The 25,984-nt window shown below is 39.4% G+C and overlaps 2 protein-coding genes across 3 annotated transcripts in view; one reads left to right on the plus strand and one right to left on the minus strand.

Moving 5' to 3' along the window:
- LOC149651214 (uncharacterized) overlaps positions 1–20,911 on the minus strand; it is a 133,901-nt gene extending 112,990 nt beyond the window's left edge. The window contains exon 1 of one of the 2 annotated variants that reach the window (XM_089848028.1): positions 20,682–20,911. In XM_089848028.1, the coding sequence (XP_089704154.1) occupies positions 20,682–20,721 (40 nt within the window). In that variant the 5' untranslated portion in view covers positions 20,722–20,911. The remainder of the gene's footprint in view (positions 1–20,681) is intronic. The other variant, XM_089848029.1, reaches the window with a different exon arrangement.
- A 612-nt stretch (positions 20,912–21,523) lies between these two features.
- On the plus strand, positions 21,524–25,978 carry LOC149651219 (uncharacterized). Its single transcript, XM_089848031.1, has 2 exons — positions 21,524–21,685; positions 21,768–25,978. The coding sequence occupies exon 2, from the start codon at positions 21,787–21,789 to the stop codon at positions 25,792–25,794; it is 4,008 nt and encodes a 1,335-aa protein (XP_089704157.1). The 5' UTR covers positions 21,524–21,685; positions 21,768–21,786; the 3' UTR covers positions 25,795–25,978.
- Positions 25,979–25,984: the final 6 nt, after the last annotated feature.

Raw genomic sequence — 25,984 nt, forward strand, 5'->3', positions numbered from 1 at the left:
AACAGAAATACTGACTATGAGACAATTGTTTGGTTTTAGTTTTGGTTTGCTTTTAGTCGCCACTACTGGGGCTCCCTTCGAAAGAAGGGAAACATATAAAATGTCTCCATCTGTTGAATGGTATCTATTTATTTGTTTTTCGTTCATTTTTTCTTCAAAATTGTACTGTTTGGTATTGAAATTAATCTCTACAAAGATGAAACTTAACAAATCTATCATTATAATTTTTTATATATTGCTACAGAATTTTAGGGGGCTACGACGCCACTACTTCTCCAACCCCCAAATTTCAAAATCACTCTATAGTTTGGTAGAAACCCGAGTCCAATTGTAAATACCGGGAGTTACTACATTTTGTCTTTGAAATGAAAGGAGCTTGGGTTTAGTACATAGAGAGAAAGAATCGAGTGTTGTTAGTGAGTGCGGGCTTGGAAATTTGGGGGAATATCTTGGAAAGGCGTTTTCTATTCTGCGGGAATCCAGCTTTTATTGCGGCGGGAAAAACGCGCCACTTTTTCGGGCTAGGCGATGATTTATCCGCGACTCTCTAGCTATAAGCTCGAATCTTAGAAAGAAAGAAAGAGAGAGCCCCTCTAAGTTCTAGGGGGAGGAGGAAGGGGGCTTTTGCCCCAACCCGGCTCAAAAATGTACGTCATAAGGTGTAGTACTGAGGAAAGAAGAGAACCTTTCATAATATTTCCACCACGTCTTTCAACCATAATTTTTCCGAGTGACGCTATAGCCTTTCCCGTCCCTCCGCTACTTTACTTCTTGTTACAGTACGAGTGAGAGACTAAAGGAAAAGTTAACCCGAATCAAACAAAATCCGACCCTGCAAGTTGGGTGTAAATACTGAGCACCTTATAGTCTTAAAGACGAAACATTGATATGGTACTATCATATCAAACATGCCTTCGAACAATAAGGACTTCCGGTAGCCATTGACGTCTTTGTTTCCCACTCATCTTAGCCCTATTTATCAGGATGACGATACAGTTGGGTTTGCGAATAGGGATTTAGCAGCTAAAGAGTTTGTTTCCTGTTTAGAAACAATAATAATAAATAGTAATAATAAAATTAATATTTATTTCGTAAACAAAGTAATGAATCCGTAAACACGTTTGTTAGCTTTTAACTTGCAGCATAGCCTGTCATATTGTAGCAGACGACACATAACAATCGCCCTCTAGAAATACGGACGGCCAAAACCTATTTTCATAACAGTGACGTCTCGAAAAACAGTTGCACATGACTTTGCGAAATCACCTAATACGGTTAAAATTAACAAGAATAATGTTTTCTAGAGGTTAGCGTTTTCCTTTAAAGTCGCTTTTATTCGTCGCGGCCACATCGTATCGTATCTTCTTAGCTTTTCGGCGACAAATCAACTTGTCACTGGATCCTACCACGGAAGGGGGGGGGAGATAGTGGGGGTACAACGAGGGGTAATCCGGCTTTTTATGGAGTGCCGTAACTTCTTGCTCGCCCCCCTCTCTTCCCCTCCCCCTTTCAACCTTTTCTTATTGTTTTTGATTTCATAAAGGACCCAAGAGGTCGTGATCGAATTAGCTGAGACTAAGGTAAAAATCATCAAGACCTTTTCAAATTCAATTTTGCATAAAAAAATTTGTTAATCCCAACATTGTCGCGACTCGAGCGCATGCGTGGGTTTAAATACCTATAAGAAATAAATTTTGAAAATACACGTAATGTTAATCAATTAAATATTTGCCAATAAAAATACGCGGAAGGAAAGGGCGTAGGACGTAAACGAACCAATTGAAGAGCGCCGCGAGCATAAAAAAATAAATAAGTCGTTTTTAATTAAAACGAAATTCATCCCTCAATCACGATATTTCTTTGGTAAAAAAAAAAATGATACCAAAAATGGGTTCAAAATAATTATATCATCGCTCTTATTTTCGAGACAAATGTCGCCTCGATCTCTCGAATTCATTTTGATGATATTAAGCGCAAGCGAGTGTCGAACCCCTCTATGGTTAATCATCATCAAAAGATAAAACTGTTTTAATTCCGAGAAGACTCGGGGAAATGATAAGACAAAATGGCACTCGATCTGACTTCAAGAAAGCTATAAAGATTTTCTTACGGGTTTTTTTTTTTAGGTCTTTCTGTGTCAGATTGAGTTTCCAACGGGCGTTCAAGTTTAAATCGATCTAAAACGAAGGAACATTTAAAGTCATCCGCGTCATAGACTCAACTGCGATAGTCAACAAGTACTATCAACCCGAAACATCCCGGAAGTAAATTATCGCGAAGTCAATACAACAAAGGAGCTAATTATCACCCAGCTATAAAATTTCAATCTAATAAAGCAACCGAAAAGGATCTTATGAATTTTGAAATCTTCCAAATAATCTACTTTTAGCTCCATCTAATAGACTATAGCAGCGTTGAAACTTCATCTTGAACATGGATAGAGAATGTGAAAGAGCGCCATTACGAGGGGAAAAGGTCTCGAGCGCATACAGAGCGCGTCCAGTAAAAGAAACCGAAAAAAAAAACCAAACAGTTCTTAGGCATTTGGACCAAATACGTTTTCTACCTCTTACAGAACTGAATCTCTCTCTCTCTCTGTTCTGGTCGGGATGAGTTTTGGTCGCCGCTAGGGGGTCATTAGGCGCGCGGGCTCAACTTTACTATACCGCCGACCCATTTAGACAAGATGCTCGCTACATAAGGTAGGTAGGGCCAGCCAGAATCGCTTACCACTTTGGATAGCCCAGATATATATATAGGATAAGTCTAAAAAGGTGCCATTGTAATGAAATCATATAATATACCGAATCAGAAAACCAACCATACTATGTATTTCTCACCGCCCTGGATTGGACTACGGCTTAGGGTTAGCTTAGTTCGTGTTAGGTTGGGTTAGCTTAGTTCGTGTTAGGTTGGGTTAGCTTAGCTCGTGTTCGGTTGGGTTATAGCTTAGCTCGTGTTCGGTTGGGTTAGCTTAGCTCGTGTTCGGTTGGGTTAGCTTAGCTCGTGTTCGGTTGGGTTAGCTTAGCTCGTGTTCGGTTGGGTTAGCTTAGCTCGTGTTCGGTTGGGTTAGCTTAGCTCGTGTTCGGTTGGGTTAGCTTAGCTCGTGTTCGGTTGGGTTAGCTTAGCTCGTGTTCGGTTGGGTTAGCTTAGCTCGTGTTCGGTTGGGTTAGCTTAGCTCGTGTTCGGTTGGGTTAGCTTAGCTCGTGTTCGGTTGGGTTAGCTTAGCTCGTGTTCGGTTGGGTTAGCTTAGCTCGTGTTCGGTTGGGTTAGCTTAGCTCGTGTTCGGTTGGGTTAGCTTAGCTCGTGTTCGGTTGGGTTAGCTTAGCTCGTGTTCGGTTGGGTTAGCTTAGCTCGTGTTCGGTTGGGTTAGCTTAGCTCGTGCTAGGTTGGGTTAGCTTAGCTCGTGCTAGGTAGGGTTAGCTTAGCTCGTGTTCGGTAGGGTTAGCTTAGCTCGTGTTAGGTTGGGTTAGCTTAGCTCGTGTTAGGTTGGGTTAGCTTAGCTCGTGTTGGGTTGGGTTAGCTTAGCTCGTGTTGGGTTGGGTTAGCTTAGCTCGTGTTGGGTTAGCTTAGCTCGTGTTGGGTTGGGTTAGCTTAGCTCGTGTTGGGTTGGGTTAGCTTAGCTAAGCTCGTGTTAGGTTGGCTTAGCTTAGCTAAGCTCGTGTTAGGTTGGCTTAGCTTAGCTAAGCTCGTGTTAGGTTGGCTTAGCTTAGCTTAGCTTGTGTTAGGTTACCTTGTATTAGATTAGGTTAGATACGTGAACACGAATCCAAATTAAATGGTTTCAAAATAAAAATAAAGAAATTAGTTTTAAAGGAGGCTTTGGCGCTAAACTGTTTACATTCTCTCCAATAGTTTTCCTTCTCTCGCTCACTCGTCCTCCATAAAGCAAAACGAATAAAATTCCAGGGAATCATTTTCAGCTATTAGATAACCAACCTGGCCTGTGAAAGAGAAAAACCCTTCCCTCCTTTTTTTCTCATAGCGAAGGCGAAAGTGTGGCTAGCTTGAATATAGGCAAATTTGGCGCGGAATAAAGAAAGGGAAAATTATCTCGGCGCGCTCTTTGCTGAACAAAAAAAAAACGACTATAGCTAAGTGGAGTGAGAGAGAGAGAGAGAGAGAGAGAGAGAGAGAGAGAGAGAGAGAGAGAGAGAGAGAGAGAGAGAATACGTAACGAGCTATCTAGACTCCCCTCCTAGATACAATTAACGTACGAAAACCATCCGCGCCGCCTTTCCAAGACGCTCCCTTCTCCTTATGGGACTCCGTGGCGAGAGAAGAGAGAGAATTCTCTGATATTTCTCCCCTGCTATTTTTTTCTCTCTTTCTCTCTCTTGTCTAAAACATAAGTGGCTATTCTCTATACCGTGTAGAACAATAAGAGCGTCTGAAATTGGTTAGCTCGGAGCCGACAAAAATACTATGTATCTTAGCCTTGGCTACCGCGTACTTAAAAGATACTATTACAAAGTTAAAACTCATCGTACTCGTAACTGATTTCTAGGGAACAAAATAATATGGCGGGAATCAGGCACGTGAATTTGTCGCGAGACGTTTGGGATTTACGCGCGCCCGTTTGGGATTCACGCGCCCCTATTAATATCATCGGAACACGTGACATATTCCCCCCTTCCCCTCCCCGGGGCGCGCGCGCGCGTTTCTATTCCGCATTTCTGATTGTCAACTGGTGTGCCCTGTCAACTTTAATTAATAAATAATCAGTTAAATAAAAGAAAAATGAATAATAAATTAGGAATAGCCAATAAAGGGTGCGGCGGGTAATTCAATCCAGGTAAGGCATAATCCCGGTTGAAAGGTAATAACCCACCCGCTTCTCTTACCTCCTCCTTCCGACGTGAAGGAAGTCTTAAAGAGCCCGAGGAGGCAGGAGTATATAGTATATAGAAAATTTTATAATAGAAAATATATCCGAAACAGCTTATCGAGTGTTTCTAATTCCTCGGACGCAGACACGGTGCCAGCGCTGAGAAAGGAATTCCTAGGGATACGCGAGAGCATCTCCGAGCTTGCATAAAATTGCCCCTTAATCCGGAGCTACTTCGGCGCTTCCAAGGATTACTACTCAATTCCGGACTAAGCCCATCTCGGGGACCCAAAGTTTCCAGGGCGCCCAACCAACCTACCAAGCATCCCTCCAACTTCCAACACCCGGATCACCCCCCCCTCCCCCACCGCCTAAATCTACTCTTCACCCGATCTAGACTCGCTTCCCTTCATGCCTGCCGATATACAGTTACTTAGTTACGAAGAAAATTAACAGGAAGTTATTGGAAACCAAGTTTAAATAAATACCTAACAGTAAAATTTTGAATTCCATTTGACTACCAATGTCGTCTCAGAAATAGTATTATGGAAAGCAAACTTACAGGGACTCAATTTGAATCAGGAGGATTTTAGACAATGAGATTAAAGATTTAACGTTACAAATTAGGAAACCAAAATAAACCTCTCCAAGAACGCAACTAAGAGGTTTTTCTTAAATAATTAAATAAATATAATTGATATTAATTATTTTAATCGTCAGTTATTTACCTTTATTCTAGTTAAATCGTTTTAAGAAACTTTATTCCTAAAATAATTTTAAACATAGCTATTGTTGACGTTTGAATTCAAGCGTATGACTCTTTAACAATTTTTGGAAATCTAGGGTATATAAGGCGATTATTCGTCACTCGGAGAGGTAAAAATTTATAAAATCAGCTCATTTTGCGAGTACGTGCATTGATAACTTTGCCTTTATATACTTTTACCCTCGACTACATTCTCGATAAGCGTTTAGGCCTAAACAGGCGCGAACTGAAGCACGTGGCGGAAGAGGATAGCGCGAGCGCGCGCTTTTCTTTATACCTATATACTAATTTTGGCGGGAAAGATTTTCTCGAGACTCTAGAGTGCGTATAGCGGGGGGGGGGCGTGAGAGAAAGGCAGGGTGGGGGTGAGAGGATAACCGTTTGAAAAGGAACTAACAACAAATCCCAGCGACTGATTAGCATAGCTTTCAATTAGTACCGTGGTCGCATTTTTACGGGCGAAATTTGGGCGCCAAAAATAGTACGAGTTTCGCCTCCCTATAGCTAAACGAAAACGTCGCAGGTGCGGCGAGACTTTTCCCAAGGTTTGGGTTTTATATTAACTCTTTTTATACATAACTCGCTAGATAATTAAATTTTAGGTAAACCCTCGATCAGCCGAGAAAATGTTTGTCGGGGGGGGGGGGCTTGGGCTTGGAAGCTCGAGGCAAATTGGGAAAACAAATCCCGGCTCTAATATGCAAAAATATCCTTAAAATTTGACAAAATATAGGATTAAATAAGAACTACGTCAACTAGAGATAAACTTAAAACTACAATACGCATAGTTTTAACAGAAGGGGTGTTTTGCCATATAGGCTATAGTAGTACAGTTTGAACCTGTACTTGACTCAAACTATTTATTGGAGATACAAATTATCTATTTAATAGTTGGCAAACTTAATACGTTTATAGGTAAAACTCTACACCGTGAAATTTTTTAATTGCCTTTACAAAAATAGAATAAAATTTGAGAGAAAACTTCGCCAATATTTCTTCGATTCAACAAAATCTTCCCGCATTATTTTTTTAATAGACAGATTAAGTCTATATTAAACAAGTTGAGAAATAAAAAATTAACCGAGTCGAGACGCAATTAAGAGGTTTTTCTTAAATGATTTTACAAATAAAATTGATATTAATTGTTTTAATCGACATTAATTTAGATTAATTATAGTTAAATCGTTTTAAGAAACTTTATTCCTAAAATCATTTTAAACATAGCTATTGTTGACGTTTGAATTCAAGCGTATGCCTTTTAAACAATTTTTGGAAATTTAGGGTATATAAGGCGATTGATTCACTATAAATGGTAAGAAAACCCGCAATTGCTTGGACCTTTGGTGGAAGCCCTGCCATTGGGACTCTGGGAGGTTAGACGTTTCTTCGTAACCCTAGCCGATCGCCGCGCACTTCTTAATCCTAACGATGGGGGTAGAACAGTAGAAGCCGACTTTCCAAATGCGAACGCGGTGACAGACACACGGACAGAGACGTCCAGTGTAATACCTCTCCGTGACTTCATCGTCACCCGAATTATTTGGCTTAACCTCTCTACTAGCTTGGTTGGGGTGCGGCGAGTATTAGGGTGATATGTAGGGAGGAGGGTAGAAGAGTACAAAAGCAGATGTTAGCTACGAGGCACTTTTCGGTAAAGATATGTCGGTTACAAAATTTCTTTTAATGGTTTTTGTATGCAAATGAAGTTTTTTTTTTAATTTTTATTACGAAACTGAAGCTAAACGCGAAGCTGGCGTTGTGGGGAAACACGTGTAATTGCTCTCGGTACATTTACAACTAAAGGACGAGGGAGGGTGGGTGGTGAGGGACGACACAGGCTTAAGGGCTTGTTTTTTTACTAAATTATTTCCAAAGATATATAGTGGAAACCATCCGTCTATATAGACGCGTAAAGTAAAGGCCATCTTGAATCGAGTTATAATTTTTAAAGATAGGTTGCATCAGGCAAATGGCAGTGCAATGCGTGCTATTTTTAATAGGACGCCCGATTAAAGGCAGGAAATTGTCGTTAATATATTTTATTCGATTTCGACTTTAGAAATGACGCTCTTGAAAGTCAAGCTTTCGTTTAGAAAAGATTCAGTCTCGAGTTTAGAAATCAGATACTCGTAGAAGAATTTGGGTTATAATTAAGGTCCAGTAGTAGCACTAAGGTCCGAGGAACAAAGATAGATAGATTCAGAATAGATTCCTCCCAATCAGCGCGACAGAAAGGAATTTCTTTCTACATGGGTTGCCACAGATTTTTCATTTCAAAATTCCCTGACTTTTCCAGGTTTTCCCTGACCATCTAAAGCCAATTTCCCTGACCATGCAATTTTCAAACTTACACTATAACAGAAAAATAAGAACGCAGCCTATAAAAATACCATATTTATCATCAGCTTTGTGCTTACAATTATGCTAATTTATCACAGTTTTTAATTGAAATTACTATTTAGTAGTTAATAAACCTTTATTAGGAACGATCAGAAACAGTTAATGCAGGCCTATAGAACGATATCATCGTCCCGTATTAGAGCTGAAGCGCCTAGTGGGCCGTGACTACACATTTTCAAGTCAGTATGCAACGAAAATTCCCTGACTTTTACGACAATTTTCAAATTCCCTGACTTTTACGACAATTTTCAAATTCCCTGACTTTTTACACCCTTTTTCAAATTCCCCGACTTTATCAGGTTTTCCAGGTACTGTGACAACCTTGTTTATACAACAACGTTATAGGAAGTTCGCGCCGTCCCAATTGAATTTCCTTCACAACAGATCACGTGACGTCTTTCTCCTACGCTATGCGCCGAGGTACCGGAGGTAGGTGCGCGTGAGATACAGCAACGACAGCGCCGTTCAAGTTACTTTCCCTCTTCTACCCACCCCATTTTCCGTACTACACTTCCTCCATTGCAAAACTAACGTTAAATTCTACTAAAATCTCTTAGTCTGTACTGTAAAGCCACGAAGGAATAGTAGGCATAAAAATATCAGTTAAAACTAAAAAAAAATGCTTGGGAATCATCGTTTATTTCTCTTATTTCATTTTAATGGAATTCGTTCCGCCCATACAGAGAGAGAGAGAGAGAGACGGGGACCGGGTGGCTGGGCTATAAGCTATAATTTGGGCAAAATCATTTTAAAAAGTAGGAGTATCTCCAAAGTTATATATCAAACAAAAACATATATATCTAATTCCAGGTTTCACACACACACAGGTACGCTTCTACCTATCCTCTAAGGAAGGGGAAATGGGGGGGGGGGTTAGTTCTGGGACGCCTGAAGCACGATTTCATCAGGATTCAGGATACAGAAAGAAACGCAGAGAGGAAGAAGGGGGGGGGGAAGAAAATTCCATTTTACGCTACTTTTTTTTCTTAAGCCGAAATAAAATAATCAATCAAAGAATTTTGGCGCGAGCGCGGATCAATCACGAGATGCGCTCTCCAGCTCCAAAATCTTAAAAAAAAAAAAAGAAAAGAAATTGTACGCGTTTTTGGCGCCATTTTTAAGGCTGCTTATATACCTCAAATTATTACGCATGTCGAGTTCCACACGTTTTTCTACGAATCTACACTCAAAAATATTTTTAAAACTAACGTATATAGATAGTGTACGAGCAAGTGTTGCCTGTCATTATGCGAGTGATTGCAATTGGGATACTCCATGTTGGGTTAGGAGGCCAATCTGATAGTTTAATTAATTTTATAATCAGGGATACTGCAGATTGGGTGAGGAGTCCATTCTGAGAGCATTTGATTCATTTTATATTTAGGGATACTCCAGATTGGGTGAGGAGTCCAATCTGAGAGTTTAATTAATTTTATAATTCGGGATACTCCAGATTGGGTGAGGAGTCCAATCTGAGAGTTTAATTGATTTTATAATTCGGGATACTCCAGATTGGGTGAGGAGTCCAATCTGAGAGTTTAATTAATTTTATAATTCGGGATACTCCAGATTGGGTGAGGAGTCCAATCTGAGAGTTTAATTTTATAATTCGGGATACTCCAGATTGGGTGAGGAGTCCAATCTGAGAGTTTAATTAATTTTATAATTCGGGATACTCCAGATTGGGTGAGGAGTCCAATCTGAGAGTTTAATTAATTTTATAATCAGGGATACTCCAGATTGGGTGAGGAGTCCAATCTGAGAGTTTAATTAATTTTTTTATTTAGGGATACTCCAGATTGGGTGAGGAGCCCAATCTGAGAGTTTAATTAATTTTATAATTAGGGATACTCCAGATTGGGTGAGGAGTCCAATCTGAGAGTTTAATTAATTTTATAATTAGGGATACTCCAGATTGGGTGAGGAGTCCAATCTGAGAGTTTAATTAATTTTATAATTAGGGATACTCCAGATTGGGTGAGGAGTCCAATCTGAGAGTTTAATTAATTTTATAATTAGGGATACTCCAGATTGGGTGAGGAGTCCAATCTGAGAGTTTAATTAATTTTATAATTAGGGATACTCCAGATTGGGTGAGGAGTCCAATCTGAGAGTTTAATTAATTTTATAATTAGGGATACTCCAGATTGGGTGAGGAGTCCAATCTGAGAGTTTAATTAATTTTATAATTAGGGATACTCCAGATTGGGTGAGGAGTCCAATCTGAGAGTTTAATTAATTTTATAATTAGGGATACTCCAGATTGGGTGAGGAGTCCAATCTGAGAGTTTAATTAATTGTATAATTCGGGATACTCCAGATTGGGTGAGGAGTCCAATCTGAGAGTTTAATTAATTTTATAATTAGGGATACTCCAGATTGGGTGAGGAGTCCAATCTGAGAGTTTAATTAATTTTATAATTAGGGATACTCCAGATTGGGTGAGGAGTCCAATCTGAGAGTTTAATTAATTTTATAATTAGGGATACTCCAGATTGGGTGAGGAGTCCAATCTGAGAGTTTAATTAATTTTATAATTAGGGATACTCCAGATTGGGTGAGGAGTCCAATCTGAGAGTTTAATTAATTTTATAATTCGGGATACTCCAGATTGGGTGAGGAGTCCAATCTGAGAGTTTAATTAATTTTATAATTCGGGATACTCCAGATTGGGTGAGGAGTCCAATCTGAGAGTTTAATTAATTTTATACCTTCTCGGCTTCTCCCTAGTAAACTAGATATCGCTTCTTGTCCAAACCCAAAGAGATGCTGGAGTCACAAATGACTGGCAACAATGAAGCGATATTTATACATTGACAAGTAAACATTAAAGTGTCCCTAAGGAAGTTGTAGTTTTACTTTTCTTCAGGATACAACTTCCTGTACTTGTATTTGTATTTGCCGATGAATGTCGGATTTTTCTATGTCCAATAAGTCTGTTGAACTTACGGACGACGGCGTATAATTATTGACTTTTGCTTTAACTGGTACGAGATACTGTTTTAACGAGGGGTAAAGCACTATCAAAGTGGGCCCTTGTCTATGTTTCCGAAAACACGCCCGCGTAGTAGTAGTAAAAGCCCCCTTAATTAAATAAAAGAAAAAAAAAAGGATTTCTGCGTTTATACAGAGACAGAGATAAGGCGGGGAATCAAAATTAATGATTGTTCAGAAAAGATCTATTAATACACGAAAAGGTAAAAAAAAATAAAAATCCCGTGGCAATTATATCACGAAGAGCATGGTCCCGTTGCGTCTTTAGAAGGCGCCCAATTTCCCTTGGAAAAACACGGGAAAAAAGGCCCTTTCAAGACTGAATCCGAATATAACAAGCGCGCGCGCGGTCTAAAAGAAATGATTGAGAAATTCCACGAGACGATATTGATTCGAATCAACCTAATCGATTTAATTCACGAGCCACGTCACGCAGCGCGCTTCTCTTCATTAAAACATTTTCAATGGCAAAGCGGCGTCAATCCAAAATCAAAAATGCCCCGTCATTTATTACCAATTTCATCTTTGCAACTGTATTAATGGTTAACGAAGGACGTTGCGGCCTTCCGCGGCGCTGTAAAGTTACTTTGGTTTCAAAATATAGGCGAAATAGGTACTGAGGGTGCGGCAGCGGCGGAGGAAGGGGGGGTGGGAGGGTTTGAAGGGAATTCGATTTATTAAAAGAAAACGAAAATTATTTTTAAATATTCATTAAGAAGGAGAAAACCGGTGCTTGGCGGATGGATCGGCTGGCTACTTTGGCTAGCAATGAAAATATATAGCCAACGGGCAATTCAATAAAAGGAGCCCAAATTACATTCGATATTCAATACGTCTATTAGTTTAAAATTAAATACCCCCCAATAAAATTTGCTACCGGAATTTTTGTAACTCGAAATTATATTACAGCCTAGAAAAAGCTTCGCATCTTTTTTGTAGGACAAATTTTCACATTTTAAATTGTTCATTGTTTTAAAGGGGGTCAATACTAGAGAATACCTGATGGGAATAAATAATTTAACTCGGAACTATACTTAAAACCACTAATCTCTGCAGAACCAAATCGAATCTAATCACGATAAAGCAAAACATAAACAAGTTGGGAAACCAACATAAACCTCTCCGAGTAGATTGAGACTTAATTAAGAGATTTTTCTTAAATAATTGAATAAATATTATTGATATTAATTATTTTAATAGTCATTAATTTACCTTTATTCTAGTTAAATCGTTTTAATAAATTTTATTCCTAAAATCACTTTAAACATAGCTATTGTTGATATTTGAATTCAAGCGTATGCCTCTTTAACAATTTTTGGAAATCTATAGGGTATAAGGTGATTGATTCACAGTTTATAATAAGAAAACCCGCAAAGCAATTGCGTAAACCATTGGTGAAAGCCCTGCCATTGGGAGGCTAGAAGTTTCTCGTAACCCTAGCCGATCGCCGCGTACTTCTTAACCCTAACGATGATAATGGAGTAGAAGCCAAAAATTGCTTTCTGCGAACACGTATGCTCCGATTTGCCAACTGCGAACGCGGTCACGGACAGACATGTCCAGTGTAATACCTCTCCGTGACGCCATCGTCAGTCACTCGGAGAGGTAAAAAGTCCAAATATTGTCGTGTAAATAAGCCCGGGTTAACCCAATGGGGAGAATGTTTACGAACATGTCACTTATCGCGACCCCCCAAGTATTTAGTACCATTGGAAAGGGGAGAAATAGGACTATGACATGTTCTAAGGACTTCCCTGTATCTCTTATAGAACCAGAGTTACTAGCTTCCAAATTAAGTAGTCTGTAAATAATCCTAGAGATAAATATTTTTTTTTGGAAATTTTCGGAATATATTTGTACTCGATCTCGAGTAAGTGAGTGAGTGACTTGGGGCAGGCAGCCTTAAAACGATTGCTAAAAAAACACGTTTCAAGTAAAATTAAAAATGATCTTCTATTTAAGGGGAAAATCGTGATGCCGCATCGTCTTCTTCTAGTCGAGTTCATGATGTCGTCTGATTTACATGATTAAAGAAACGCAAACATTAATCAAAAGAATGGCGTCGGCATGCCAAGAAAATGTTTTTCTCTCTCTATATATATATATTTGATAGGTATTTTTTTGAAGAGCCTACATGTATCATTATATCATAACGCCTTGAAAAGCTTGGAAAAACTGTCTGATCGCGCAGGGCTGCACGCCGCCGTTAATGCAGCTAGCTATACAGCGATGGGCAGAAATAAAAGACCATTTTTCACGGAAACGTCTATCCCACAAAAATCTCCCAAAAGATAAATAACCCTGACCAAATTTTAATAGGTCTAAATTTACCCTCTGCCTTCATTCCGTACAGGGTGTTCCAAAAAAAAAAGGAAGGGTCGAGCCAGCCAAGTACAGTGGCAGATATTTTCAACTCAACATCGACTTATTGGACTTTTCTGTTCAGTTTCTTAAGGGGTCATCCGTAAAATACTCGCGGTGTCCGGGGGGGGTGGTAATTCGCAACACCCCGTATACTTTAATCCACTCGCACGCACTAAAGTCCGCGGATATTATTGGCAGAGGGAGGATGGCTTGCTTGCTTGCTTGCTTTTTTTCCCGTTTCCAAGTAATTGGAACCTTTTCAAAGAAATTTTACCGACCTCTCTGATAGCCGGTTCAATTACTTAAAGGTTCAATGTTATACAAGTTTCAAACTCCGAACATTAAAATTATTAATTAACTTTAACGAAATTAATAATATCAATATCAACGACAAATTAAAATTGAGAACAAAAGAGCCGTTTTTGAATTTGAAAAAGTGTACGGGATTTTGACTTCATCGGATTTTGTTTGATTTCAAAATTCGCTAAAATCCAACGGATTTTGCAATTTTTTTTTCCCGTGATTTCGACGGATTTTGGGATATTTCCCTCGAGGAGTTGATTTCATTGGAATTTGAGATTTTTCGCGTGATTACGTCGGATTTTGTGATTTCCTTTGATTTTGAATTTCGTAAAATTTTAATGGATTTCGCGATTTCTTTCTGATTTTGTGATTTCTTTACCGATTTTATGATTTCGGATTTTTTTATGGGATTTCTAAATCAGCATTGATTTCGGATTTTTTTATGGGATTTCTAAATCAGCATTGATTTCGGATTTTTTATGGGATTTCTAAATCAGCATTGATTTCGGATTTTTTTATGGGATTTCTAAATCAGCATTGATTTCGGATTTCTTAAGTTGTATTTCGCGGGTAGCGTACGGGATTTCATGAGTGATCGACCCCTCGGATTTCACTCTAAACTTTTCAATTATAATCATATACCATATCCAACATTTAATTGAAATTAAAACGCGTTAATCGAGATTTAAATTATTCCTATCAACTAAACAAATAGTTATATACTCTTCGAATCTCGAAAACATTCCAGACTCGGAGAAAAAAAAACCTAAAACATTTAATGAAAAAGCGTGAAAATGAAAAGCGGGATATTTCAAAGGGAACTCGACGTGTCCGTCTCTGAGAAGACAGGATCGGAGTAAAGAGATAGAGAGAGAGAGAGAGGGGGGGGGTAAGTAAAAAGAATCTAATGAATCATTATAATTAACACCCATAATATGAAAAATTATCTTAGAATACTAATCAACGTTGTCACGAGAAAATCTCGAACTTTGCCATTCGAAAACGAACTCCCCGCTCCCATAAGTTTTTGATTTACGATGCCATGCAGGAAGACTTCCTTCCCCCCCCCGCATAACCTATTCCTATAATTCCAAGAGAGGGTGAAATGCAATGCCGTAATAGATAAATTAGATTTCAAATTGGGGGCAAAAAATTGAAATTAATTTAAAACGCTTAGACTTTAATTATTAATCAAATATTACAGACAACTGCCCTGCTCGGGTGGTTACTTTGATAAAATTTAAACTAATTTAAAACGCCTAGACTTTTATTTAAATTCAATTATTAAAATCAAATATTGTATAGACAACCTCCCTCCACTGTGGTTGCCAATGGTGGTTACTTTTATATCAGAGTTCAAAGTTCAAATGGAATTTAAACGGTTTAAATAATATATTTAATTCAGTCTTTGGTTTTGAAATGATTTAATTTAGTCCAAAGTTTTAAGAAATGCTTGCATGTTATTCGAATAATTTGGGAACTTGTTAATGAGTTATTAGTTAAGGTCCGAGGAAAAAACCCACAGCAACTGGCCATTGGTCAGTTCGTATTAATCGATGAGAGACGTTAAATTTGGAGTGAGAGAGAAAAAGTGCCAATATATTAAACCCGTTGATAATTTAAATTAGCGATACATATAATTTTCAATCTATTGGCCCAGAGGTACTAAATTTAATTGAAAAAGTGAAGGGGTAGAAAAATGAACTTTATTTTCTCTTGAACGAAAATTTGGGGATAAACTTTGAAATTCCAGGAAAATTACGGCGATGGGGGGGGGACTTAATTTTTGCGCCTGTTGACCTATCCGGTATATCCTGTATTATATATTTGTTAGAAATTATCTCCCCCAATGAATGAATTCCAATAATAATCCTATAGCTACAAAAGTATCTAAGGAAAGAAGTTCTATAAAAACGCGTTCAAAAGGCCACAAGTTTTTTTTTTCATTTCTAAAACATATTTTTCTATTAAAAAAAAAAAGGAATTTTAAAGGGAATCCTATTCTCTAGCGTACCTAGAGATTACAACTGTTGATAACGGACGGCGCGGTCTTAACCAAATTAGTTCTTGTAAGGCTAAAGAAGAGAGCCCTCTCCTTTTTAAAAAAAAATAGTATAATAGTCGATTCCGGGATAAGAAATTTAACTAAAATTCACGATTTTTGAATTTTTGGAAACGTAAATCATTTTGAGTTTCTTTCATATACATATAAGTCTCACGCCCACAGCGTCAAAATCATCTCGCTAACTATAAATCAAACTGTTTAATGCCAAATAAAAAATATACATAAAATTCTCCCAACCTCGTCAACCTAATTTTCAAGTCCCTAAACCACGTCAACCTAAATTTGAATTGCAAGCTAATATTGAATTGCACCCAAACTCTTTCAAGCTAATATTGAATTGCACCCAAACTCTTTCAAGCTAATATTGAATTGCACCCAAACTCTTTCAAGCTAATATTGAATTGCACCCAAACTCTTTCAAGCTAATATTGAATTGCACCCAAACTCTTTCAAGCTAATATTGAATTGCACCCAAACTCTTTCAAGCTAATATTGAATTGCACCCAAATTCTTTCAAGCTAATATTGAATTGCACCCAAATTCTTTCAAGCTAATATTGAATTGCACCCAAATTCTTTCAAGCTAATATTGAATTGCACCCAAACTCTTTCAAGCTAATATTGAATTGCACCCAAACTCTTTCAAGCTAATATTGAATTGCACCCAAACTCTTTCAAGCTAATATTGAATTGCACCCAAACTCTTTCTTAGATACAATTTTAAAAAGCTGTTGGGTCCGTGCAAATTGTCCCAAACATTATCCCCTCAGCATTGCCGACCGATACGTGGTTCTTATAAGCCGTGGCGATAAAATTCAAGTGGGGCTAAAAAAAGTGTGTGGGGGAGAGCAAATTATAATTCGTAATAAAGATCAAAACTAGATTTGTATATACAACGAACTAAAACGTTATAGGTAACTGTCACCTATCCAAGGAATCCGTAATTTATAAAGCAACCGGGGAATGAGTATATCGATATAAAATCAAGTTCTTTGATTTGGAATAAAAATTCAGTCTCCCAAAGTTTCGACAGATCTGGTTTGCCACAAAAACTATATACCAAGTTGAAACTCTAAAGATAGGTGTTAGACAAGTCAAACTCCAGCAGACTGAGGGGGGAAAAAAGAACCTTCGAGGGGTAACGCACTCCTGAACCAATAAGCCAGCAATCAGACGAAACATTTATATAATTCAAACGATGAAGTGACGTATTATGAAACGTCATAGATTCTCGTAAAGCGAGCTGGGCATTTTCTGGGTTTAACCAAGCTTGGCTATACAAATTTTTCACCCTTTTAACCCTTAAATTCCCACCTCCCACCTGGTTTTCGGCGCTGTCAAAGGCTTAGTAAGTTCACACTTAATAGGAAGATGGAAGCCCTGCAAAACTAACCGAGTGTAGTACTTCAATTCTCGCTTGTCGTTCTCAGTAAGTCTAAGACTAGCATTACGAAGTACATAGGAAGTGTCATACTTATGGAAGGTATCTTATAAGCTTATGATATACACATATATATACGCGAATTTGCAGAATTGTAACTTAGTGAAATAGCCCTCGAAGGGAGCGAGACTAAGGAAGGGGAGACGCGATAGGATAGGTGCCGAAGCTAAGTGTCGCTTGGCCAAAAACGCCAGCTAGAGAAAAGAGAGACAAGTTGATTTAAGAGCCTTCTTAACCCCCCCCCCCCGCTCCGCAAACCCCACGAAAAAATATCATAAAAGTTTGGCCCGGCCAACACTAGAAAAACGGATCAAACCCAGATTGCATTGCAAAAAACATATATACCGACTGAGTTTAACCCGAGAAGCTCATAACTTCGGAGTCCTAGCAACCCTCAAACATCTATGTTTTGTAACTTAAATTATATCATTTTGAAACCGATATTAAATTATTAAATTCTAAGGGGTCATTCATAAAAAAACAACACTCGTGTTAGGGAGCATGTCAGAGAGAGACTGCGGGGACGTACTTCTAACACCGAGTCTCGGTTAAAAGTCCGCCGCATTTCGGTGTTGCTTCGAAATTTGGTGCAAGGGTCAGATGAAAAGGGGTCCCTTTTCATTCGAATAGACAGGACACGACGATCGTAAATTATCGTACAATCACCGAATGCTAGCAATTGTCAATCTGGCCGCGTTTTCCAAGAGCCGCGGCGTATATAAAAACAAGTCCTGCCTACATCATACCAAAAAGTCACTATTTGGACGACACGACTGGACTGACCCTCCCCCCCCCCGATCGTGATCCCGGGATGTCTACGTAACATCATCTATGGCTGACCCCTTCCATGGCTAAAGAGATTTCTTTAGGTTCAGTGGTAACCTACAACCATATTTTACAACTTAAATTCGGGCGCCCAAAAACCAATACGTTAATTTAAAACTGACCCGCTCTCCCCAACCCCATTGTATTAGTGACGCCGCGGCGTTACATAAGGTTAGGTTTAGTTTTGGGATAGATGTTTGCTGGTTAAAAGACCCTGCTTTCCAAAGTTTGGCGCGTGTTCGGTCAGCACCTTGCCTTACGTTGATGTCTTAAATACGGCAATATTGAAAGGGTATACGCGGACCATACAAAGATGGTTTCTGGTAACCCAACGTTGAAGTCCGATGTCTTTGTTGTCCATACACCCTAACAATGTTCCGTCTGAACCCTGGGGGTCCGATAATTTCCCCTCTTCCTTTTTGGGGGGTCTATTAATTGCGATAGTGTAGTACTAAAGAGGAATTTGAAATCATGTACAACAGCCCCGTTGGATTAAGAAGTGAAAGAACAGGGACTTGGCAGTACTACGTCATGCAACGTCAGGCTACCTTCCACTAGTGCTAAAAAACATACCAGGAGGAGGGGCTTATGTAGCTTTCATTCTGTTAAAAAAACATACCATAATGGCGCTGGGGGCGGAGTTAAACCTGAATTGCCAAGTCCCTACTTTTCCCAACGCTGTTACGAGAGACACTTTGAAACGGTTGTGGAGAGGCAGCTTAATACGTGTTTTTAAAAAACAATAACATGCAGGGTTGCCACAGATTTTTCATTTCAAAATTTCCTGACTTTTCCACCAGGTTTTCCCTAACCATCTAAAGCCAATTTCCGTAACCAATTTTCAAACTTACACTAACAGAAAAGTAAGAAAGCAGCCTTTAAAAACTCCTTATTTATCATCAGCTAATTATGCTAATTTTATCAGTTTCTAATTGAAACTACTATTTAGTAGTTAATAAAACTTTATTAGGAACTATCAGAAATAGTTAATGTAGGCCTATAGAACGATATCATTGTCCCGTACTTGAGCTGAAGCGCCTAGTTGGCCGTGACTACACATTTTCAAGTGAGTATGCAAGTTGCAACGGAAATTCCCTGACTTTTACGACAATTTTCAAACTCCCCGTTTTTTTACACCCTTTTTCAAATTCCCTGACTTTTTACACCCTTTTTCAAATTCCCTGACTTCTCCAGGATTTCCAGATACTGTGGCAACCCTGAATAAATGCATTTTCTCATAAACAGCAACACCGTCATTATAACGACAAAATTTTACATTTCGAGCTATACCATGGTATCCAAAATGGTTGAAAAAACTTTGGAAGTGTCTCGTAACGCGCCATTTGAAAGGGTTTCAATAATACTCATATCGTTTTTGGGTTACGAAATGTTTCAAGCGTGGGAGAAACAAAACCCTCGCATATCATTCGAAATTGATCAATATTAGGCCAAATTTATAAGTATTAAAATTCGCGTAAATACAGTTAGCCTCTGCAAAAAAATAAGGGAAGTTTTTCACGATGGGACCAGTCGAGATTTTGGTCAACTTTGGGACAAATTTTGGTAATCTCGAAAGAAGACGACAATTCCAGGGTTAATTCCAACTTTGCGACTTCTCGAGCGGCCAATTAGGGGGGCGCTCTTGTTTCTACCTAAGTTTGTCTATTATAAGTTCAAGTGGCGCGAATACTACGAACTCGTGGTGTCGGGGTTGATGGATTGAGCGTGTAAAGACGCGTTATATATATATATAGTATAGTATATAGATCCGGAGCGCCCTTGGAAACAACCGTCGACATTTGATTGACGGAGCAGCCAGTGTTTCTTGATGGATAGAAATGAATAAACAACAGATGCCAGTTGGCCCTCTCCTCCCCTCCCCCTCCAGGGCCTTAAGCCCCCTACAAGACTCTTTTAAAGAAGACTATTTTACAATTATTTCGCTTTACAGTCTTGGGTCTTAACGATTCCAAAAAACGCAGTAAATTTCACTGATTGTCGCGCGATATAAGATTGAATCTCACTATAGTATATTGAAACATATCCCTTCCATATTAACACACTCGTTATGACCATCTCGACAAGTACCTACTAAAATTCCCCTTTAACATCCCTTACTGGAGATAGATATTAAATAAGACCTATCAAGAATAAAAACAAACTAAAAGAAATTTAAATTAACATGGGCGCTGGTGATAATTGGGTGGAATTAATTCCGGGAGCTATATAACAGCAGTCGCAATGGCGAAAAACGCGTATCAGACGCCGGTGGTCGACTCCCGCTTTTAAAGAGAGAAAGAGAAGCTGGCGTTTCGGAGATCGGTTCGCAGCCTCGAGACTCCCGGAGAGTGACGGACAGATTTCTGTCATCTTGAAAAGTAGGGCTAGTCTCCCTAGTTACGTTTCTCCGCCGGGCAGAGAGCCTTTCTTCCCCGGCGCCCGCTAGCGCCTTTTCCGCGCGTCTAAGAACCCATAACACCCTTATCTTAACCCGGTGTATTTATTTCTTAAGCCTTAGTCAAGCAGACGAAAACCGCGGCTTACGTTCGGCCGTCGTCTGTTGACATACTACGATCCTTTTCGCGGAATTATCGACTAATTTGACGCTGGCCCCGCTTAAAACAGCCAAACAAACACACGGACAGAGACGGAGATAATTTCCGAGTTGTTTAAGCTCGGGTAAATTGTCCACTTACATTTCATCTTTTTGGGTTTGTCCTGTTTTCGTCTCGGCATGTTGTAATGTCCCACACGTCTACTCCGAGAAGGGGCGGAAGTCTTTCACGCCTAAAACGCGTTCCGTAACCGGAGAAGTTCGCGGAACGCCTGACCATCCATTCACTACACTGTGGAAGGAATAGAAAACGAGTGGTGACGTCAGGACACTGATAGACAAGCCACCGCCGCCGCGTTTGCGCTCCCCGATCAAACCCAGAGGCGTTTCGGGACCCTAAACCTTTCCCGCTCTCGCCGAGACCGAGGCGACACCTAACGAAACTAGCCGACACTTAATATTACCGACAAAACCGATACCACATATCTTTATAGTTTTGGTATTACCATTAAATCGCCCAACTTCGATAAAAACTTTCATATTTTACTTTAATTCAATTAATTCTTATATATACTTCAATTAAAATATCAAACTTCCGATTAAATTTAGAAAAAACGTTACTATGTTATTTGTTTAAGTTACGAAAGATACGACGTTTTGTGTTCAGCAATCAGCAGGTTCCCGCATAAAATCTTTTAGGCGGGAACGCGGACGCCATCTTTGCCCAACTTCCGAAGTTTCAAACTCCTTCAGACAAGCCAAGGCTTATCTATGTGTATGCATATATTTACCTGATAATTAATCATTTTCGATTTTACGTTGTTACCGCTGTCCTTCTGAGGTTTATAAACGTTAGTTATGAACTTAGTAATACTGCAATTCAGTTTTAATCTAATTAAACTTAAAAATGTACGACGAAAAATGCAACCGACTTAACTTTGCGAGCAAAAAAACCCGTTAACTCATTGTGATTAACGCTATAATTACATCATAGGTGGCGTTAGCTACCGTAAGATACAAGGGTAACCTGATTGGTCAATACAAGAGGCCAATCTTGGAGATTTGGCCTCTGATTGGTCACTAATTCTATAATGGCCGCCTTGTTTAAGTTGTTTTGAAAATTTTGTAAATAAAGCCAATTAAAAAGTAAATAATGCAAATATTTGGGGAAATTTATGAGAAATAAACGTAAATATAAACAATTAATAATGAATGTTAATATTTTAAGAGTTAGAAAATTTAAAATTATGGAGGAAAGTGGAGAAATTGAAGATTGCCATACTTGTAAACGCTGCCACATGGATATCATTGGCCTGGAAAACTACGTTACTCACAGACAACAAAATTGTCAACCTAGTAAAACTTTTCACACTAGCCAAACAGCGTGCTTACCAGCCAACGAAATTGGTTACAACAATGACATGGATCTTCAAAACGCCACAGATTTCTTTTCCTCCCTAGAACTGAAATGTAACGTTTCCGAGACTTTCAATGTTTCTAATAAGAAACTATCGACAGATTTATTTCCTATGACATTCGAATACGACTCTGACAATTACGTCGAAGGAGAGAATAGCTACTATCCTCCTCAAACTCATACAGGGGGGAAATGGGAGCCGGGAACTAGACCCGATCTAACCAATGAACAATGCTGGTTAAGAAGTCCTTCGCCCACTAGAACACAAAACGAATGCAACACCGCGACAGTTAAAGCTACGAATAATAAAGAGTATTTCAAATTTCCTTGTAAAATGTGTCCAGCTGGATTCAACAGCGAAATAAAATATCTACATCATTTATTGGTCAATCATAAGAATAACGCGAATAAACAATGGGAAAAAATAATCCTTCACCATCAAACCAAAGCCAATCGATTACTACCGTTTCAATGCGTCATTTGTCAGTTTTATTTCAAAGAAAACGATGATTTGCATGAACATTTGAAATCGGGTGATCATAGAAAGCAATTAACTGATGTCAAGAGAAGTTTATACTGCTTAACTTGTAAATACGAAGCTGATAAAAATGACGACCTTATAACTCACGTTGCCTCTGAAATTCATTCGGAAACGATAAAAAATTACTTAAATTATCCAGAATTTCACCCGGTAATGATTACCGAAAAGACTTTGAGATTCTCTTGCAATTTTTGTACTACCTATTGCAAGTTGGAACTGAAAACAGTGGCGGCTAACATTGCCAACAAAATCGTCATTTATAATTGCCCTTATTGCGATTTTAATTCGAAATTAAGTTCGTTGTTAAAATGCCACATATGCAAAACGCACCCGGGAAACGGTCGGCGAATTTTAGAACAAAAAACTTCCGTTTCAGAAGTTAAGGAGAAACTCAAACCCGAAGATTTAACGTGTAAAGTTTGTTCGGAAACGTGGAAAAACATGAGCGAAATGCGACAGCACGTTATATCGAAACATCCCGAGAAAAGCATCAATTGCGAGACATGCAATCGCTTGTTTATGTCCGAACACGATTATACAATTCACCTCGATAGCAAACTTCACAAAAATAGATTGAAAGAAGTTTTAACGCAAATGGCGGCAAATCAATATAAAAAAGCATTAGCGCAAATTGCGGCAAATAGATCGAAAGAAGCGGGAACTCAAATTGCGGGGGAAGTAAATAGCTCGAAAGAAGCGTTAAATGAAATAAATTACGATTTAGAACCCGAATTAACTCAGCAGCAAACCTTCGAATGCCATAAATGCCTTTTTAAATCAGAATCCCGTGGTCTTATGAGCTTACATTACACGCAACACGAAGGTCCAATTCCCTACGTCCGGTACGACAGAATCGAACAAAAAATAATCGGAAACGTCTATCAGTGTCCGTTTTGTTCGAAGGAATTTCGTTATTCGCAACTCGAATCACACATTTACACGCATACGGGCGAGAAACCGTTTAAATGCAATCTTTGCCATAAAGCATTCGCTCAAAAATCAACGCTGAAACAACACGAAACGACGGTGCACCTTGAAAACGTAATCTTCGATTGTCAATTGTGCCATTTTCAAACGAAACGCGAAGCCATCTTCAAGATTCACACTGAAACTCATCACTCGACGAAGACGACCATTTGCCAAGAAAACAATCGCGACGTTGAAGACTCGGAAACGACGCGCGCTGAAAAAAAGTTCCTTTGCGAAATATGCGCTTATTCCACTCGAACCAAAAGCAACTTAACTATCCACCGCAGAATTCATACGAACGAAAAACCGTTTAATTGTAAAATCTGCGATTTCAAATGCGCACATTATGGAAATTTGGTTCGACACTCGAGGATTCACGCGAAAGGACACGATTTTAAATGCCCCTATTGCGTCTACACTTGCAGCGTGCAAGAAGAAGTACGAAAACATATCGCCGTGACAAAAATACATCCGACTTTACCAGTTTTTCCATGTTCGTTCCCCGATTGCAATTACGCTAGCGACATTTATCAGAATTTTCGAACACACGTCATGGAGGAACATTTGGACGTTTATCTCGTTGGTAGATCTGACGCGGAAGTCTTACCATTTCTTTATCCTCGTAAGGACTTGACTGAACCAGTAATTACTTCCAAACGCGTACAACAACTCAAGATTCCGACACCCGTTATTGAAAATGCCAAAGCCTCCAGTCAAACATCAATACCTCGAGTTGCTGCCAAAAGTGTTTCAACTTTGTCGCGAATTTCGCAACCAACGTTTCAAATGACATCGATCATGTCCCCCTCAATTCCTATTCAAATGACTTCAAGCACGTCCTCAATGCCTATTCAAGTGACTTCAACCACGACTTCCCCAATGCCCATTCAAGTGACTTCAACCACGACCGCCCCACTGCCATCCTCAATGCCTATTCTAATTGCTCCCAACACGTCCTCCTCAATGCCTATTCTAATTGCTCCCAACACTTCCTCCTCAATGCCTATTCTAATTGCTCCCAACACGTCCTCCTCAATGCCTATTCTAATTGCTCCCAACACGTCCTCCTCAATGCCTATTCTAATTGCTTCCAACACGTCCTCCTCAATGCCTATTCTAATTGCTTCTAATACGTCCTCCTCAATGCCTATTCAAGCGACTTCAACCACAACCTCCCCAATGCCCATTCAAGCGACTTCAACCACGACCTCCCCAATGCCCATTCAAGCGACTTCAACCACGACCTCCCCAATTCCCATTCAAGCGACTTCAACCACAACCTCCCCAATGCCCATTCAAGCGACTTCAACCACGACCTCCCCAATTCCCATTCAAGCGACTTCAACCACGACCTCCCCAATTCCCATTCAAGCGACTTCAACCACGACCTCCCCAATTCCCATTCAAGCGACTTCAACCACGACCTCCCCAATTCCCATTCAAGCGACTTCAACCACGACCTCCCCAATTCCCATTCAAGCGACTTCAACCACGACCTCCCCAATTCCCATTCAAGCGACTTCAACCACGACCTCCCCAATTCCCATTCAAGCGACTTCAACCACGACCTCCCCAATTCCCATTCAAGCGACTTCAACCACGACCGCCCCAATGCCTATTCTAATTGCTTCAAACACGACCTCCTCAATGCCTATTCAAATGACTTCAACCACGACTTCCCTAATGCCTCAAAACCAAATTTTTTCAAACTTTTCGGAGCCTAACCAACAACAAGGTGTAATTGTTATTCAACAACCACTTGTGTACAATGTCCCCGCCGTCACATTCCAACCAAGTACAAGTACAACTACGACTACCTCGGGTGTTTTCATGGTACAGAACAATCCTCAAGGGTTCCTAAGCGTTCCAGAACCATTTAAGCAAGTACCGACAACGCAAAGTGAAACAAACGCGCCGAATATTGTAAATGCACCCATCAACGCGCAACCACCGACGACTGTCAATAAACAGTTGGTGCAATTACAACCCAAACCCAAGGAAACTATAGCAACACCAAATCCTTTCATTCTTTTCAAGCTAAATGGCAAAATCTACGTCCCAAATGTGATAAGTAACGAAACTAGGGTTGCAAGTTCAACACAAACTCGGAATTCCCTTAGCAATTTGGAATCTTCCAGCGCCGGGAGTACAAACGCCAATACCTCGTTAAAACCCAAGAAATACTTCTTAACAATTCGCAAAGTAATAAAAAAGCAAAATGAAAGCTCGCAACAACAGGGAAAAGAAACGGAGATCAACTCCGCCCGTCCGCAACGGGAATCTGCGCAAATTGCGCAAGATCTACGCGCTTCTGAAGACATACAATGAGTTACCCTAGTAGAAAATGATGCGGAAATTAAGTTAGTGGAAGATAAAAATGGTTAACGATACCAAAGAGTCATTAAACACTAAAAAAAAGGCTTAAAGTCAAGGTTCTGGCATTAAATAAAATAAAAGTTGTTTTTTTATATCGTTGTAAGCCTAAAATTAAAGTTTCTTGAAAGCAAAAAAAGCAGAG

This window comes from Phalangium opilio, unplaced genomic scaffold (genome assembly GCF_054372755.1).
Source record: "Phalangium opilio isolate 3A_F unplaced genomic scaffold, DU_Popi_V2 ptg000082l_1, whole genome shotgun sequence".
NCBI classification, from domain to species: domain Eukaryota; kingdom Metazoa; phylum Arthropoda; class Arachnida; order Opiliones; family Phalangiidae; genus Phalangium; species Phalangium opilio.